The following is a 20633-nucleotide window of genomic DNA, read 5'->3' as shown; positions in this document are numbered from 1 at the left end:
CGAGGTGTCATTTGACTGCCCACCTTAGCATTCCAGTCTCCTGTGATGAAAATAACACCTCTTTTAGGTGTATTGTCCAGTAGGTGCTGCAGATCCTCATAGAACTGCTCTACTTCAGCTTCTTCAGCATTTGTGGTTGGGGCATATATTTGGATCACTGTGATGTTAGATGGCTTGCCCTGAATTCGAATTGAGATCATTCTATCATTTTTTGGGTTGTATCCAAGCACTGCTTTAGCCACTTTACTATTAATTATGAAGGCTACTCCATTTCTTCTGTGGTCCTCTTGTCCGCAGTAGTAGATCTGGTGGTCATTTGATGTGAAGTGGCCCATTCCAGTCCATTTCAGTTCACTGACGCCCAGAATGTCTATCTTTAATCTTGACATCTCACCAATAACCACATCCAATTTGCCCTGGCTCATAGATCTTACATTCCAGGTTCCGATGGTGTGTTGATCCTTAGAACATCGGATTCGCCGTTCACCACCAGCACCGTCGGCCGCTAGCCGTCCTTTCGGCTTTGAGCTAGTTGCGTCATCACGTCTGGGGCTAGTTGAGCTCATCCTCTGTTCCTCCCCAGTAGCATTTTGACCATCTTCCGACCTGGGGGTCTCATCTTCCGATGGTATACCGACATATCTCTGGTTGTACTGATCCATTTAGTTTTCACGGCAAGAATACTGAGGTGGGTTGCCATTACCTTCCCCAGGGATCGCATTTAGTCTGACCTCTCTGTCATGACCTTCCCGTCTTGGGTGGCCCTTCACGGTTTAGCTCATGGCATCATTGAGGTGCTCAAGCTCCAGCACCACGACAAGGTAACGATCCTTTGCTGAATAATGAATAATGAATAATGGTTTACAACAGCAAATATCTGTGATTTGAATTATTCTTCAGAGTGGTATCTGTTAAAAATGACCAAAAAAAAAAAAAGGTATTTCTCTGATAGTGTCCTAACAGCCAGGAACCACCCTGAGACAAGGAATAGGTCTCTAGTGTTTTATTACTGCTACATAACAGAGAATCCTAACAAACTGAAGAAGCGTGGGAAAACCCAGACATATAAACCCCAAAGACTAAGGCGGGCCCGATCTGTGTCTCTTTGAATGGCCACCTAATTCCTCAGTGCTACGCATGCGCTTTACAGCCTGGATGGGAGCCCCCTGCTCGCCATCCTCACTCATGACAGATAGACTCACAAAAACAGATACTTCAAGAAATGTATCTTAGTCAAAATGTATCAGGCTTTGTTAAGCCAGTGTCAGTCTGCTTGACGGAACAGGAACCAGACTTTAGACAAGTAGGGAAAAGGCATATTTTAAAAGCCGCAACCAAGCACAAATAGAAAACTGGGATGTGCTAGGAGTAGGAGTGAGAATAGCTAGACAGTGGGATGCTTCTTGTAGCACAAAATTGTTTTCCTAACGTATTAATTGTAAGCCTATACCAACTATACCAACTAGAAATACACTATGGAACTTTTGGAGTTAGATGCATTGTTAAATATATGGGCATAGATATATTAGATATATTATAGATATATCTATAGATATATATCAATTGTACATTACTATTGGTTTAAAATATTTAATATTAAAATATTTATTATATTAAATATATTAAATATAAATATATTAAATATTAAATATTTAATTGTCTATTTAAAAATACTCAAAATGGCCAGCATGATAATTAAAATAATTAGGCAGCAAACCCCACACTCACTCACACCGATGATATTACCTGTTTGGATACTGAAATGTCTGCAAGCAAACAACCAAGCTCAGAGATCACCAAGGACTCCACAAGATAATTAAACACAGCGTTTAAAGCACAACATTTAAAACCATAATGTTAAAAAAATTAAAAATGCATAGTTTGTTTCTGCCACTTACATGCTTCTCCATTTCTGGAGACAGATTACTGTATTAAGAAGAAAAATAAATTAATATAATTGCAATAAATCAATCTCAGGTGTCACCATTCATGGATCGCATGTTCTTACTTGTCCCCAAACACCTTTCTGAACAGTCATGTTTTCAGGTAGGGAGGGGTAGCCTGGATATCACTAGATCTTCAAATTACTTGATGCCTTCAATATGCTGTAAGAGTTTTTTAAAAATACTACTACATGGGTTTTTGGCCAGCAGGGCAATATTCAACTTAACTGTAGTGGTATTATATCTTTACAATTCCAATAAATCGGTTTCATTAGTCTTCCCAGTTTAAAGTTTCTCTCCGTCTGATTTTGTATTATTCCTCTTCTCTTTTTTATCTTAGGTAAAAGCTTTCTGAGCAGTAAGCTATTTATTTAGTTCCTGTTCTGAATGCCAGTGTTTTCATTTTCTCATTATTTTTTTTAAATGTACTAAATAACTATGATAAGAGCAACAGTTTGAAACTTGGATTTCAAGGTCCACATCCAATACTCTGGGTATATCTGCAACAGGAAAAGTACTTTCATACTGAAGATCATCTGAGATTATTTTTACTGCTGCCAGTTTCACAGCACTGAGAACAAGGGGAACAAATTTATGTCCTTTTCCAATAGCAACAAGAAAACCACTCCTCCTACCCTATGGTAAAAGAAAGTAAGATGCATTATTTACACTCTCATTCACATTCATTACGTTCACATCCTTCATTGCAATTTAAATTTGTGTATGTATGTATGGGTGTGTGTGTGTGTGTGTGTGTGTGTATACACACATACCCATACATACATACATACATACACACACGCATACTATTATAGAGGGTTTTTTAATGTGTGTGAGTGAGAGAGAGAGAGAGAAAAAAATTAATTAAGCTCTACAACAGTTAAGCTTCCTTTTCCATTTCCAATGTAAAAAATCTACTAATATGATTACAGCCTAACAGCCAGGAGGCAGATTGAGGCAAAAGTCTGCATAGTTGAGGAAATGACTCCCCCCACAAGCTCGACCACAGCATCCTAACAAACAAACTAGCTCAACAATAGATTCAAATAGAATGCAGATGAGCTGGAAATTGGCTTAGCTGTCAAGCAAAATGCTGTTGTGGGACCGAAGGGATGTGAAGCTAACCTGGAAGGGTATGGAGAGGGCATGCAGAGCTGCCCACCTGTTAATAACTTGAACTATCATTTTCTTTACTTGGAGAAGCAGGAAATTTTGTTGGAGAGGACAAGACTCTCTAATAGAGAAATCTCAGTATCTCACTAAACAATATTTTTCAGAATATTTTTTAGAACGCCATTACAGTTAACTGGCTATAAAGTGTGTGTGTGTGTAGGGGGAGGGAGGGGAAGTGTAATGTAGTGTAGATAAACAGACCCTTGGGCCACAATAATTCCCAAATGAAATGTGTTTACTTCTGTTTTTGTCAGTGAAAAACTTTGGTTGGCAAAAAGGTAGCTACATTCTGTAAACTTGGGAAATCTGCTGAAAGAGAGTCAGAGAGATTTCAGTAGTCCATATGTACAGTATGTATACACACATCTACACACACTAAGTTTAATATACAATCAATAAAAGGAAACAAAGCTTTCTGAAACATCTTTCATTTTAGTCAACCCAAAACTTCAGGATAAGGAACTTATAGTGATTGTTTTTATTTGCAAGCTATTTTTTGTTGCAGTTAGTAGGTCCCAGTCCAGTTCAGAGTTTGCATTTGGGAGGAGGAATCTCCAATCACACGAATGTCATTTTTAAAAATATTTTAAGTAAACATTGATCCAATACGTTGTCTGTGGCAGACCATGCACATAGAAAAATTAGTAAATCTTCCGTGTGACATTATGATTGAAAATATTTAAAGGAAAAATTCTTATGCTTCACAATCACAATGCATTAGCTGGAAGATTAATCTTGGTTATTTCACTAAAATGTTGAACTTCTAAGCACACATAGGATCCCAACTTAAATTTTATACACATTAAAGCCATTCTTTTACAGAACCCAGTTCTTTTCTCAGGAAGTAAGTCCTTTGAATCATATATGAGGCATTTCCAAATAGCCACAGAAGTCACCATTCTTCTTCCCCAAACCATTGTTACTGTACTCATAGCAACCATCAATGATACTGTGCAAAAATCTGTGCTTTGTCAGTGCTCCTCTCTCACCAGATACGCTATAGCTTGCCATGTCTGTTGCATAGCAAGGGAAAAAAAAAAACATTGATAGCAAGGGAGCAGATGAATCAAGAAGAATTAAGGGACAGCAAGAAAGTGTCTGGCACATTGACTTCTGAAGGGGGGATGAATCCTAGGAGTTAGAAGTTTTTGTCAATGGGCAACCTTGCAGCTCCAGAGAAAACAGATTCACAGTATATTCTCTAGAGTAACAGCTCATCTGATTCACTTTAGAAGCCTGATGGTGTTTTGGGAACACAGGAACATAATGCTGATCTTGAGTCAATGTAGCACTTGGGTGTGGAAGGGCTACAGAAAACCGCTTAATTAAATAAAAGCTCATATACTGTCTTTGTAATGTGTGCTTATTACTCATTATGGCTTACAATTGTTAAAGCCAACTTCATGATACAATAAAAATCCTCAAAATAAGAAGATAGCATAGAATACATGTCCAGCTGGTTGATTTAAAAAAAATTCTACCTGATAAAATAAAGGCTAACTGGAACAAAACAGCATATGATAAAATTTGTTAGTGGATATTAAGAGCAAAGAATTCCAATTGGACTGCAATCTTAAAAAAAAAAAATCCTTTCTTCTGCTGCAATTTCATTGGATGTGCCCAAACTGTAGACCAAAAAAAACTTGGAAAAAACAATGAAGCTTTCTTCCGGGAATCATATTCTAAAACCCACATCATACTTCTTCTGTCTTTTAAACTGTGTTTGTTTCATTGATTGATGTGGAGTTGCATGAACTGGTTGGTTCCACCACTGAAATGAGGAACAAGATTTTTATTCATTCTTCTTTCCCTTGCATCTACCTTTGCCCTCCAAAATCTGTTCCAGAATAACAATCTTGGAGTGATATTTTGGAGTGATAACTGAGGCTGCAAAAGGCAAAGAACTGGCAATAGAAGAATTGGCAATAGTTCTTATTTTACCCCCTCTTTCCAGCAGAAAGCATTTATAGGACCATGGCTCCCTTTCTGAAAGTGGGTCTTCTGTTCTTGGATCCAGCTTGCTGTTGCAGTATCCCTTGTTCCATATCTAACCATAGCACATTTTTAAAAATGTATTTATTTCAGTCACATTACATCCTGCTGTAATCCAGTTAAGGGCTCTCAGAGGTTTACAGATATAGACGTATACATTTAAAATGTCCACAGTAAAAATTAAACATTTTAAAATGCAAGATATTGGAAAAACAAAAAAATAACAATCAATGATGTCAGTCCCTAAACACTGTACTAAAAAAGTGTTTATAAGCTGTTTGCAGAAGGCAGTGAGGAAGCAAGCCGATCTAATTTCAAGTGGGAGGCCATTCCGAGGGGCCACCCGGGAGCAGTGCCACCTGGCCTTGACCCCCTCACCTCCCAAAAGTGGGAAACCGCCAGCTGCTTCTCCCAGAAAATTGCATAAGCCGGGGCTATTCTAGGTGGAGAATGTAGTCCTGAAGCTCACATACTTTTTATAGGTTGAAATTAGCGCTTTAAATTGTGCCTGGTAGCTTATTGATAGGGCCCATAGCATGGGTGTAACGTGCTCCTAAGAACAGGTTTTGGAGAGTATGCGAACAGCTGCCTTCTGGATGATTTCCAAGTTGTTTTTAAAGGCACCCCAACAGAGTAAGTCAAAGTAGTGGGGAGCCACTTTTCTTCTGCAAGAGAGAGAAATCACAGTATTCCCTGTATTCAGAGCTTTGGAGAAATATGCCTTCTTGTAACATCCGTAGTGTAATGATCAAACCTGTGATTTCCTAAGGCTTTATCTATAAGTTAGAACAGATGGAGATAATGCATTATGTATTATTGACACTAACATGAGTAGTTCATCATCAGTGAAGTATCATGTGTTGACCTGGTCTTAATATCTCTGGGATAGCAAATACTCTATAAGATAGCAAGGGCTCATCACTTCTAAAAGAATTATTTCTAATGCCGGCAAGTCTTTTTTAATATTTCAGAAAACAACAGTGCCATCTATCGTGCAACGGAATTAATGCAATATGTTTTTATATTTGTATTTTCAATGGATATTCTCATTTCTACCTTCAGCATTCTTCCACTGTGGTGGTGCACAAACAATAATTTTTCAGAAGCTGGGTAAGGAGATACTAGTAGGATAATCAATCATTCTTCACAAATACATACCCTCTGTTTTTCATTCCCTTTGTGAACTCTGACCAAACAGGTTTGTAGGTTTTTGATTCACTCATGAGCAACAATAGTTCTATCATATAAAGTGCATTTCTTTCACATATTCATATAAAAATGAATGCATGGAGCATTTATTGATATTTATGCAGTATCTATAAAATATAAATGCGAACATAACACAAGACAGTTTCAATGTTGAATAAAGAACATTTTCCTAAGGTATGTGCTAAGAAACATTTTAGTTCCTAACAATGTGTCACAAAATGTTTTACAGAGAATTACCAAGGAAATAAAACCTGTAACAGGATATATCTCCGAATGTGGAAATACAGAGTCAACACCGCAGATACGCCTGCCTTCTAAAAAATGTTCTCTCAGCACATAGAAATGACACTTCTTCCCCCTCAGAAAACCTTCCACCTTGGGCCAGTCACACTCTCTCAGCCCTAGGAAGGAGGCAATGGAAACCACTTCTGAAATCTTGCCAAGAAAACTTCAGGGACTAGGCCAGGTAGTTCCCAGGAGTCAACACCAGGCTCAAAGTCAACACTCCCCCCCCATCACCAAAGGTCCACTATTACTCCAAGAGCTTGTTCCTGGTTACTTACTGAGAGCTCACTCCCAATTGATGCATATTGTTGTTGTAATTTTATGCCAATATGCCTTAATTTACACATATTTAAATTGCCATTCAAATTTGGCTAGGGTCACCATGTTTAAACAGATCCGTATGTAGTTCTTCCCAATCACTTTTAGTTCTCACTACCCAGAATACTTTGGTAACATCTGCAAACTTGCCAGCTTATTGCTGGTCCCTAAGCAAGTTATAAACAACTTACGCACACTGATCCCAACATGATTATTGAAGAACTCTACTTTTTATTCTCTCTGCTGAAAAAAACTGCCCATTCTTATTCTGTTTTTTTCCCCCCAAACAGGTAGCATTCCATAAAAGGATAGGTCTTCTTAATCCCATGACCATTAAGTTTACTCAAGTGCCTTGAGGAACTTATCAAAGGTTTTTGAAAGTCCACCAAGATCAGTCCCATCCACAAGCCTGCTGATACAATACTTCTAGAAAGTTGGTGAGGCAGGATTTACAGTACCTTTGCAAGCATCAGTGCTGATTTTCCTCAACAGAGTTTGTTCCACTATTTGCTAGTTATTTTTACTTGTTTCTGCCAATTTACTCAGAACAAAAACAAAACAAAAAGCAGCCAATGTGTGGGAGAGCAATAAAGCTTTAGAACATCCAGAAATAGCAGGCAAAGCACCTTTGGGGACCTCTGAAGAAGTGGGAATTTCTATCAAACTACCCCCACCACACACACATGAACAGCTGCAGAAGAAAAGCTGCAGACTATCGTTGCAGTGCTTCGGCAGAGTTGGAAGTCAATCACAAGTCCCACAGTACAGGAATAACGTGCTCTGGGATGTTGCACAGTACAGATCTTTGAGATAGATGTTGAAAGTGAAAGGAACCCAATTCCATTCTAGGAGAGGAATGGGGTTAGAAATGAGTAACTGTTAGAAGAGATGAGGGAAAAAATAAGAAAAACCCATCTCTCTAAACTTTAGCCGTCTAGGTGATAGTGTTATCCCAAACTGTACTTCCATACTATTTTCATTTTTTCTACTGTATATGTAAATTTTGTTCACATTAAAAAAAATGTTTTGTAAAAAAGAACTTGGTGAAGAACATAGAAATCAGTTCTTTAAATGATGGCAATTGCCTGAAGTGTTTTTATTATAATTGCTACAAATATTTTAGATTCTTATTTTCATTTCATTTGTGAACCGTCCAGGGTCCCCTGAGTGGGGGAGATGGGCAGTAATAAAAATATGACAAATAAACAAATAAATAAATTTCTTCCCGTGTTATTAAAAATACAATTTTTCAGCTATTACTTTTGGCTACCATCTTTTTATTTGAGCCATCCAAGATAAACAGGACAAAATAAAATTACCAGGTAGTAAAAGAGAGGTACAGGAATCTTCATTTATGCTTGAACCATTAAAAATAATAGGGCTACTTTTTTTTAATGTGGCTTTCTCCTATTTATCACAAGAGGCAAAAATAATTTAAGTGTTTTCAAACTGTAAGCAGGAAATAATGGAATAATATACCATGCACTGTAGAACTGATTGGAAAGTATGCCTGTATTTATCATAATTGCTGCAACTAATTTTTTTTAAAAAATAATGTTTGTTTCTAAAATGTTAGTGACTTGAAAAAAGAATATTTGTAACTACACATAGTGTAGTTGTACTGATTATTCCTTTGGACCACTTACAGATATTTATCTGTGCCATCTTTTATTTTTTCAATGCTCTCTTCACATTTTTCTTTCTCTGGCTCTTCAACACCTTTTTTCCCTTCAAATTCCCCTCTAGCTCTTGCAACAGAAAGTTTGGCACCAACAACAATGTCATTCTTGACTTCTAAAACAAAATCTGGAAAATGAATTCAAACATATTTGTTTTAAAACAAGGTACAGATGAGTTTTCTTATCTATAAGCAATATATTATAAGAATATCATCTAAAGTCAGATTTCCAGCAAAAGTTATAGAACATTTATAGGTCTTTAACCTATATATATATCCACAACCACAGTATTTCCTGGATCATTGAATACCAAAAAAGGAGTAAATTGAACTATTGATCTAACCTCCAGGGGAGTTAGATTTAGCCTAAAACAGACCCAATCTTCAAAAGGATTATTCTAATTCCACCTAATCACCTGGGTCATGAGAACACCAGTCAGTTCCCCATCTTGCCTACTTAGTCTTTCCATGGGGGTTGGGGGGAAATAGCAGTGAAAAAGTAGTTTAAAAAGTAAGGCTTTCCATAACAGAATCTGGAAGCACAGAACATACCTCCCTGACAGTGCCTATCTGGCCAATAAGGATAGAGTAGTGGAAAAGCCTGGAACAAGAGTCATGGGATACCAGGTTCTTGACTATTCTGTGTACTCAAAAGCACAACTTTCATCCCATTTAATGTGAATATATGCTACCAGATCCCCTGATTAGGGGATCTGACAGCATGAGTGACTGAGTGAATTAACTGTATTATGGGAACATGTCCTCATCTTTGTCCATCCATCCTTCTGTCTATTTCCTTTTTATATTGTGATGCAAAAAAAAAAAGTTTAAATTCCTCAAGCTATCTGGTGGGTCAGTGTATTGCTTTATTATTTGACATCACAATCCCCTGTTTCCAAGCATGACCCACATGAAATGCAACATGGGACAAAGGGGTCTGCCAGTGGTTTCAGTTCAGGTGGTAAACACACACTATTAGATGGATGCCATTATATACAACCTTTTTTAAAAAGCATAGAAGAAATTTGCTCACTTTTTGTGTTCCTCATGACACAGTATGCACGCATAGCCATTATATCAGATGCTAAATTATTACATTGGAGACGTTTCTTATGCTGACCCATAGTCCACTGTGGATCAATCCATTGCTCTCCACATGATATGTAAAGCTGTTTAAAAAATGAGAGCTGAATTTGTTTCACATTCAAATTATTTCATTTTTTAAAATAAAATCATTCATTTTCTTCTGAAGCAGGTATTCAAATTTGATCACAGATTCAATATAAATATAATTGTATTTCTATAGGAGTAGTAGTAACAAAAATGATTATTAATATTGCAGAACTATGCAATAGTGCCTTTCCCAAAATTATACTGTAAATTATTTCAGATGAGTCCATGTTCTTAGCAAAATTCCATGCATGCCTCAATTGTCTTACTGTATTGACAGTATTTTACAGCTAAATGGTCTATAAGTCTTCTGCAGAAGATCCACATGGAAGATCTACCAGTAGCTGAGCATAATGCAAGTGTAAAGGGAAAATTAGTTTATCTTGAACAGAAATTTGCTAGAAATTATTCTAACTCCTCAGCAAAAAGTAAAATAAATTTTCCAAATAGACAGCTGTACAGATCAGCAAAACTTTATTTGCATTAGAAAACATTGAAAATACATGAAACCATAGTAAAAAATCTCTAAAATAGTGACAAGATAAGCACAGGGACAGGTAATTTATTTTTCTCAGTTTTGTTATGGGTTATAGTCAGTGAAAACTACTGAATTTGTGGGTAATAGTATAAGTTACTATACAGAGTCTGGGATAAATTTTAATATGATAAATATTGAAATAAATTTGCCATCCACAGGGGCAACCATGGGATGGGTGTCAAAAAAAAAATCAAGATAGTAGGTAGATCTGTACAATCAAAGCCCCATCCCTTTTTAATATGTGTCATAGATCATCAGAGGTTCCAGACCACAGACTGAGATCCATTACATTATCTAATGCTGAACAACAGCACAGATCTTTGCACCACCTACTTCATTATTCTACCTTCCCCTATGTACCCCAAAGATCTATCCCAGATTATTCTGTAACCCTTCTGATCTGATTCTAGTTTCGTGTAGAAAAGTGGGTGTTATTAAAAATCCATTCTGATGGCCATCTGCTGGCACTAGAGTTTGCTGATTTGTTGGCCTGTAATTGTAACCAAATGATGAGAACCAAATAGAAGGAAGTAAGCCCACATATTCCAATACATGGCTTGAATGAAAGACAGTAAATACTATTTAACCATACTAATTTTATTGGAAAAATATTTTTTGAATAAAGTATTGGCAAATACATTTTTATTTTTCTTACCAGCTGATCCTTCTCCAAGTCTTTCAAGACAAAGAGTTCCACTCCTTTTTCAGTGAACAGCCTCCTTGCAGCAAAAGGCAAATTCAGTGCTGTGGTACACCTTTTTAACAAAGGAAAGCATGCATGTAATGTTTGCATTAAGTCTTCAACACTTGACGGAATAGAAATGGTATGTTACATCAGGTTAACTGTACTCTTCATTAGAAAGATCAATTAACCTAGCGCTGCTATAACCAAAATGTAGCTCACCCCTTTCCGAACCTAAGAACCATAAGTCCAAACATCTCAAGGGAGTCCTTATTCTGTTAAAGGGAAAATAGTTCCAGGCCTGGGAATAGACCTCTTATCCACAGGGAGCAATTTTAAGACTGGTAATCCCTCAACTGTACAGTCTTTGCAGAATGAGAAAGACAGTTTCAAAGAGCATTTACTCTTCCACCAAACTGAGGCCATTTATTTGTGAGTAAAGCACTGAAGGTGTTGATATTTTCTTTGTAACTCCTGCTTCTAAAGTTGTATTTCTGTATTTAACAGCTGCGTTTTAAATCAAACCCCATTTTGCTATTCTGTGTTTGTGCAGCCTTCTTACTCTAAGTGGCTTTGGCTAAGAGTTGCCAATTAATGAAGAAGCTGCTGTTGTTGCCACCTCTAGCAAGCAGAGGTAAAATAGGTAGCATCTGCATAATACCTTGATGAAGGGACTGAAACTTGGGGAGGAGTTTGAATATACATAGGATACTTCCAAACATGTACTTTGCACTGCTCCCAAATCACTTGTGTAATCCCACACTGTCATCTTTGTTTTGCAGCTGAGCTGATTTATTCCTTTGGAACTGCACTTGAAGATGATGGGAAATTAAGAACACCCTCAAGCAGAGTGAGAGGGCCAGTTCCTGCTGGTGAGAACTTCTGCCTCACCTTACCTCACCTCACAGGACTTGGGCTCAGGCCAGACTCCCCTCTCTCTGTAGCGGTTCACCTATGTTTTACACATTTTTTTTAAAATGCAGGATAGTGCTTTATAGCTACCCCTCATTACAATTACTGGGATATTTCAGGAAATTACTAAAGAAAGGAATATGTAACAAATTGAGGCTGTGAAATATTTAACAAACTAAACATGTGAACAAGAATATGGGCCATTGATTTAATGCTATTTTTTGCATTTTCCTATTGGTTAGTTGGAGGGAACAATAGCTGAATGGCTTCAAATTGCTTTTGAGGGAATAGGGAGTGGAAACAGTGGTTATATGTAGAAGTGACCTAAGCTTATATTTCAAGCATCACTGACTATGATTTTCAGCTCTCTAAATGTGCAAGACAAGCTGATAGCATTGAGTAAATGACAAGCAACAGAATATAAAAACTTGGATAGCCCATTCTGTAACTGAAATTAAATTATTGTAATGGTCCCTCATCCTTCTAATATATTAATGTTGAATATCAATGAAACAGTGTGACGGGGTTTTTTTTGAACTGGACATATATTTTGCTTTGCAAGGGTGGCAACTAACACAGAAAACAAGATAGTGGAGGCTTTTATGATTTTTACTATTTACAGTGAAGCTATTTACAACAAGTATTTACAACAGGTATATACAATACTATCCTGGTGTCAGGTTTCCTCCTAAGTCTCCCTCCCAGAGACTATTCCCCTCTAGCAATCCTACTTCCTCCCCCTTTTCTGGGATTATCAAGAAGAAAGAGTGAAAAGAAAGGAATGGGCTGGATTTACTGTAGTGTGCTCTGCACGGCTTGACTGTGTCCTGGATCTGCTCAGCTGAACGCCTACTACTTCTCCATTGGGGGAAGAACCTCCCTCAGGATCTTCTGTCCAGTCCTTCCCCAAAGACCAGGACTTTGCTACTGGCAGTTGATCCCCTCCTTCCCTTCTTGGGTCTTGGGTGAAGCTGCCACCTGCAGCCAGCCAGGTTCTTTCTTCCCATCTTGGGTCTAGGGTGGAACTTTCATCCCTCTAGGTCTTCAGTTCCATTCTTCCAGAGAAGCCACCTCTTGACCTTTCTTCTCCCTTCCCAAGCAGGAACCAACAACTGCTCTGCTCACTTAACTTCTCTTTCCAACTCTTCTCTCCAGCCACTCTGTTCATTCCATGCACTGACTTTTTTCTCTCCTCTCCTTCTCTCTCTTTCCAATTTTAGGTCAGACCAGCAGCATGTCCCCCAGCAGCTGAGGAGGTGGGTGTCCCCCAACACCTATATACCAGGCTGGGCCAATGGGACTGCTGTCTCTACATCTTCCCCACAATGGCCCTGGGTAGCGGCCAGGTCAGCTCATCAGGCCTTGTGACAGCACAGTTGCCCTTCAAGGCCAGAATTGAGCTTCTTCTCCCCTTTTCTCATTCCATTTACTGACTTATGCCAGCAGAACAGCAGCCAGGCCAGGCCACTAAAAACTAAATGCCACAATCAAATGGAAAATAACAGATTTTGATATGGGCATATTTACCGTTCAAGAAACTGCTGAAATTCTGTTTTGTGTAATTCCTTTTCTGAATTTGCATCAGCGTACATCTTCTGATGTCCCTTTGGTTTCTGTTTTTTTTCTGAGTCAACATTTCTAAAGTAAATCAATATATCTTATATAAACAAAAAATGCTCAGATCAAAATAACTTTTAAAATTTATTGTGAATAAATATATAAAAATTATAAAAACAAAATTATGCAATTTAGCAGCCTAGAGGAAGACCACTTTTCACTCTTGATTCTAGTGTATATCATGTTAGCATCATTGGAATTACCTGAGACTGATAACTAGTTTTGATATTAGAAAAAGAATTGACTTTTCAATACTGAGCTCCTTTCACTTTCACCCATGGGAACTGCAGAAGCAGCATCTGAAATTAATGGTAATTCAAACAACAAAAATATTGGGCACTTACATATCCACTTAATAATGCCTCTGGTAATATCTAAAATCCTAAACAATACAGTGTAAGCGCTGTTTTAGATTAAAATGAAATTGATTCCTAGGAATGAATTGAGTGGGGAAGCCTTTTCAATTGTTTTTATATAACTGAATTACTACAGGAATGGCTTTCTCTCACATTCTTTTTAAGTGGAAAAAAACAGTTCTGATAACAAGGCATCAAGGGTAACAGCTGATGCAGCAACTGAGCTTTTCTTGGGAGCCACCAAACAGCCCCCCAACCCAAAAGCATCTGGGAAATGGCATCCAGGAACATCCTCAGGTAAAAATTTGGTAACTTGGCTGGAAGCTAATGAGAAGAGTTCTGATACTGCTGTTTCTACCACTATCAACAACAGCATTTTTTAGGTTAAAAAGAAGAGAGAGGGGAGAAAAAAATGGTCACCACCAATTACTGTCACAATCTACCAAACATACCTTCTAACAGATCATTTGAAGAATTACAGACATACAATTCCTTCCCTTTCATGCACCTACATCGTTATTGAAAGCTCATTAGCATAACTTCTAATCCAACCCTCACAGGGGCATGTGCCATATATGCTCATCACTTGTATCTATATTATCAGCTGGAATTCAAAGAACCAGGCAACTCCTTCCTCTTGCTGAAGGAGAATTAGAGCTTGTGGTTCTCAGAAAACAGTTCTCCGTATTGTAGAGCTCTCAAAAGCACTTTGTGAAATGGTATGGATGTCAACTGGAAAAAGGTAAACACACACAAACTCAACTGCATTAGTCAAGAGCTTGAATATGCCTAAGTAGTTGTTTGGATCCCAGACTTTGCATGTAAACTAAATATATCAAAAGTCCCAATGAAGTTTATTTTAAATGTAAAAAGTTTCCCATCTCTTCGTTGGATGATATGTACAGTATGGGATATCATTCATTCATTCATTCATTCATTCATTCACTCATTCACTCATATATATATATATATATATATATATATATATATATATATATATATATATATATATATATATATATATCCCATACTGTATGATAAACAAACATTTAAAATAAACTTCATTGGAACATGGTCCATGAGGTATAGGAAAATTTTTCTGTCACAATTCTCTTCAAACCCAAGATCAAATTGACCAAGAGTAGAGAAGTAGTAGCAATATTAACATCTTCTTGGCTGCTGCTATAGTGACAGGGATAAAGTCTCATCATAGGTTCACACTGGTTTCATGAATGTAGCTATGGTATGTAGCTATTAAACCCAGCTGCAGGAACAGTTTTCTTTATTTCATCAGTCATGGGGTGGGTGGGGGGAGGGTTTTAGACGACCTAACATGGATATTCAAAAATGTCATAAAAGGTAGTTTGGAGAACTTTAGATCATGTCTCAGATCTAGATTAAAAAAAAACTTTAAAAGCTTATACCATTTATTAAATTTCTATGTAAAAAGACCTGAATAAATTTAAGGACAGCATATTCACATTTTAGATCTGGCAGAGAGAACTAATTATGAGATGTATGCGTCAAAGATTTCAATTTCAGGCTTGACTTTACTTTGAAGATTATTTTTTTAACTGTATCACTTTTGCAGGCAGCTCAGCGGACAGCCTATCTGAATGCTATTCATTGTTCAGCGATGTATGAAGTGTATTTAATCAATCTGAAAAAGTAATATTAAACCATTATCAAAAAGCATCAGATGTTCTAAAAAGCTTAAAAGAAAGGTTAAAAGGTGACATCTTTGCTAACAATGTGAGAAATGATGTATTTAACTTATTCTTTACATCAAAGCTTTTCACTGATATATGAATATTCACAGTTCTCTGTTATAAAATGAACATATAAAAGTAACAATATTAAATAATATAAAAGTATATTATATGTGTGAAGTTATAGTCTATCCTACTAGAGATTAAGGATTTCATACAGAAATGGGTTCAGTAAAGGATTATATTATTGAGCAAAAAGGCAAACTATAGGATTTTAAATTCTTTATGGCTATATAAATTTTTAGAAACATAATTCCCAAATATTTCTTGAAGGCTAAAGTTTTTGACAATTTATCCCCAGTATCATTCACTCCTATTTTAATAAAAGAAAAGAAAAATTGTGCTGCCATTTGCTTGAAGAAATAGGCATTATGATATTCTTGAACAAATAGGTCAGCTCAGTTCTATATCAGAAACTTCACTACTTTACTACTGTAGTTAAAGGTTTTATACAATATGAAATGTTTTATCTTAAATGTCTCATCAGTCTTTATTAATGATCTTATGATTCTTTCATTACTGTTTAGTTCTAAAACTCTGAAATAATCTGCATAAAATATGATATAAAAGTTGTTTCTTCTTACATAATCTCCTTCTCACCTCTATATGCCTACACAAGTACAAAATAGTTATGAATGATCAAATTTTTAAAACATCTTCAGAAAAAATATTAGAGCATTTTTAACTGTTTAGGTTTTAATTAAAATCTTCCAATTGCCATTTTTTGTTGTTTGTAATAACAGAGACATAGTATTTGGCATAATTAATATAATCAACAGAACCTTATTTGACCAAAGCCATGATGGATGGAGGAGGTGGAAAAGGCCCATCTGGTCATGACCATGACAGTGACTTGGAATAAGAATAGTAAATAGTAAAGAATGTGAACTAATGAAATTAAGATAAGCAGGTGGATGGGTGGGTAAGTAGATATATTGTTCGTAAAACTAAAAAGGGAGGATGCAATAGATCTGAATGAAGGACATCTGATCTTGGGGAGTGGACTTGAGTAATACAAGCAGGAGAAGGTGTAGGGTTAATTATGAATAAAAAGGTTAAATATATGTTAGAAACTATGAATTGTTCCGAGTGCATATGAAAATAGGGAACCATAGGTCAGTGAGAGGGGCATATTATATTTCAATAAACTATAATAACAAAATAATCAGAATTGAGTTCTAAGAGAAACAGCAACATTTTGGATAAATGCAATGCAGGGGAAATATTATTTTGCTAGATCACAGGAATGAATGGATGGGAACAAGGTGAGAAGATAGTGTGGCAAAATGAAAAGCCTTGGTGGACACAGGTGTTGCAAATCAGTCTCAAAGTTAGGATTTCAGCTATGGGCAACTCTATATAATTGTGCCATGCCTAATTAAGATACCAATTAGCAAAATGCCTTTTAGCAAAAGTATATAAAAGGGCAGATGTTAGGCAATGGAGGAGGTTGTTGGTACTGCATTTGTGCTATGTGGAGTAGAGATTCTGTGTGAATCCAGGCACAGTTGATCTCTGGAGGAAAAGAGAATTTGCAGCTGAGGACTCAGCAGGAGCCAGGAGGATCAGAAAGAGACATCTGCAGAGTGGAATGGCCAGTGTGGGGGAGGAACTTGGGTAAGATTAAATCAGAGAGGAAAGTTTGACCAAAGGGCTGGAATTCCAAAAGGCTCAGGGAAGAGTTATTTTACTCTCCTTATGTTTTCCTCTCTAGACTAAAGCAAGTTGAGAAGTGACAGTAGCTCTCTCAGTAAGCATATCAAAATCATGATAAGGAACACTTTTATGAATCAGGGAGAGAGTGAGTAAACAAACTGAAAAATCTCTACCTAGAAATGTATGTTGATAAATATATGTAAAGTCTGTTAAGCCAAGGCCACTGTATATAATAGACATCAGTATAAATGATTAACATGAAAAGCACTGTAATAATAAACATCTATTTAAAGAAAAACTGTGTGTGAGGGGTGCTTGTCTGAAACAATTATTTTTTTAATCAGAAAAAATGATTGGGCCATTTTGAGACTCAAGCATGAATTAAAACTGTGACTAGTGAGTATCTACATACAAAAAGGTCTGTTTCAAATACCTAGCTTAAGTATAAGTCTATTAATGCTTACATATAGCAAAGGAAATTATATACATCTAAGCGTATGATTGAGTTGATTGTCTACCTGAAAAACAGGTAAGTAGTGAGCAGTTCTAAACGTGAGACAGACCATTATTTTGCAGTGTCAAGGTTGGATCTTGGGAAAAAATGAACATGGAAAAAAAGAATTGAAAGAAACGAGAGTGAAAGTAAAATTGTTGGAAATGTTAGCTCCATCCACCAAATTGTTTCTTTCATGGTACGAAAGAGAGGAGAGATCATGTGGTATCCTACTTTCCATATCTACTCTTCTGCCATTATGTACATAAAAGGATTAAGACTAGCATAACCAAAGGCCACTCCCTTGGGACTGTCCATGCTAATTACCCACAGTATTGTTTCCAGTGGTTCTGGAAAGGTCTGTAAACTGTGGCCTGTTGTTTCTCTCTCTTTCCCTGCTTTTGTTTGCTTTTGTAATGTTTTATGGCAGTTAACTTTTTTTTAATGTTTGCTGATGTTTAATAAACAAGCATCAGGCTATATTATTTTTGCTAGCTGAACTGAGTGGCATGTGTGCTTGCTCTGATCTGGATTTAGGGATTGACTTGGAGTGTGCTAGGTACAAACTAACCAGGAAATTACCCACAGTCATTTTCCAACAGAATGACTGAAGACAGAGAAAATATGAGTCCAAGTTAGAAAAAGGTTTAGAAGATAGATTAATCTCCCAACAGAATGGATAGAAAGTGGACAGAATGAACTACAATATGGAAGCTGCTTGGAAAAAATGAAAAGAGGTACCACAGACTGTATGGAAGTACAAAAAAAGTTACTTGGTGGAATAATGAAGTGAAAGGAGCTGTAGATGAGAAAAGTGCAGATAAGAGAATGATTGTGACAGAAAAATGAGGATGAGAAAAAGGTATTTATTCATTTGTATGCCACCTATTGACAGACACTAGGCAGTTGGCCGTTGTAAGAACAAAATACCAATAAAGTATATATAGAGAAAAAGTTAGCTGAAAGAATAGTCAAAGAGAACAAGAAACAGTTAAGTTTAAAAGACCCCAAGAAAATGAACATTAATTAATTAATTAATTGTGATGTTATGCTGCTTCAGAATTATTTTTTGTTTTCAAAGAGGTGAAGTAGATGAAATAAAAATTCAAGTAATGAAATGATGAAGTGATGGAAAGGATGAGATTTCTACAGGAATTATAGTGATATGTTGAGGATGGAACCGAAACAAATGCTATAAAATGAAGTACAGAGTACTAAGCATTTGTGCTTCATTGCTTGAGGCCACTATTGAGCACTATGTATTGATTACTGTTTTGCCTAGGGGAACATATGGGCTTGCACAATATAGCTATATAACTATTGTTTACAGTATTTAATTTGTGGTGTAGCTGAAATTACTCAAATAAGGATGAAATACTGTAGTAAGCCAAAGACATTTAAGTCATAAGATAAGAAAAGGGAAAGGAAACATAGCTAGGACCAGTTTACACCAATACCACACTTCTTTGCAAACCATTCTTGCTTGCACCACATCCATACGTATATTGCCTTTTACTCTTTAAAAATGTTCACTTCTGGTATAACTACTGGTATAGTAGTTCGGCAGCCCCAGAGAGATCCAGCTGCAAATCCACCTTCAGCTATAGAAGGTCACTGGGTGGCTTTGTGCCAGTCACTGCCTCTCAGTCCAACCTGCTTCACAGGATTGTTGCTGTGGGGAAAAATGGGAGGAGGAACACTATATACACAGCTGTGAGCTCCTGAAGAAAAGGTAGGATATAATTCTGATAAATACATATATTAATACGTTATGTCCTCAATGAAACAATATAAGCTGCATTAGCTAGGATATATATAGGTACTGTCAGGCACTGTACATGCTGCACAGCCTATGCAAACATGTTAGATCCTAGTTTCACCAGAGATTTCTCTTGCTGAATTAAAACAATGATGGACAAGATTAATCAGAATGAGCAAAAATCTAGACACTGTTATTCAACATAATATCTCCAAAGACATATGTCATTGTGACATAGTTCACAAGAGTCACTGTGCACTTATAGACCAGTCGGACAAAATGGAGATGTAGATATGGATAGCTAGCTGTTTAAATGAGGCCGTGGACTTGTGTTTGAATTTATATTTTCCTCATTGTTGCAAAACAAAATAGGTTTTTGAGAGATATTTCAGAGACTGTGGTACAGCTTTTTTTTTTTTAAGGTGAAGGGAGTGGTATATTTACCGGCTAAGTTCACAATAACAATGGTTTTAATTTATAAACATAATCACATTTACATGTTTATGAAAAAAAAAAAACTACTATGTTCTTACTGTTTTCTTATCACAGATGCAGAGTGAAGTCCAAGGACAGAGATGGCCTTTTCTTTGTCTGGCTCTCCATTCCTCAAAACCTTCAGTCTTAAAGGCATGTTGATGTCTGGCTTCTTACCAGCAGGTTGCTTTAGTGGAGGGCTGTTTGGAATCAGCAGACCTTCAATGGGCCAGTTAAAAGCCTTTCAGCACAGAAATAAATATTGATTCAATGTAGATATTACAATACTATATATTATAAAAATGCTAATAATACAGCTGCTCAGACATATCAAAGAACTTCACATGTGGTATTGGAAAATGGGTAGAGGTTCAAGAATAGCAAAAAGTGACAGTGCCAGCAAATATGTTACACAATTCTTCTGCAGATAGGACTCAGTTAAGAATAATTAAAAGTTTTTTTTAAAAAATCAGTTATTTCAAAATTCACAGGCAGTTGAATAGTTACATAGATTACTAACTGCCTAGGATACTGTGAGGTGGAAAGCTATCATGGTTACTCATATGTATATCTGAAAGCAACTGGTGAAGCCACTGAATCCTATATTCT

General features: G+C 36.6%; 1 protein-coding gene across 1 annotated transcript in view; it reads right to left on the bottom strand.

The window, feature by feature from the left end:
- The window catches only part of DCDC1 (doublecortin domain containing 1), a 337965-nt gene that overhangs the window by 39156 nt on the left and 278176 nt on the right, over positions 1–20633 (bottom strand). The window contains exons 20-24 of the mRNA XM_063318002.1: positions 20084–20265; positions 13428–13538; positions 10962–11061; positions 9632–9767; positions 8567–8726 (exon numbers count right to left, since the gene is read on the bottom strand). Coding sequence (XP_063174072.1) covers positions 8567–8726; positions 9632–9767; positions 10962–11061; positions 13428–13538; positions 20084–20265 — 689 coding nt within the window. The remainder of the gene's footprint in view (positions 1–8566; positions 8727–9631; positions 9768–10961; positions 11062–13427; positions 13539–20083; positions 20266–20633) is intronic.

The sequence above is a fragment of the Candoia aspera genome, chromosome 1, assembly GCF_035149785.1.
Source record: "Candoia aspera isolate rCanAsp1 chromosome 1, rCanAsp1.hap2, whole genome shotgun sequence".
Classification (NCBI taxonomy): domain Eukaryota; kingdom Metazoa; phylum Chordata; class Lepidosauria; order Squamata; family Boidae; genus Candoia; species Candoia aspera.
This window is presented reverse-complemented; position numbering and strand designations above follow the sequence as displayed.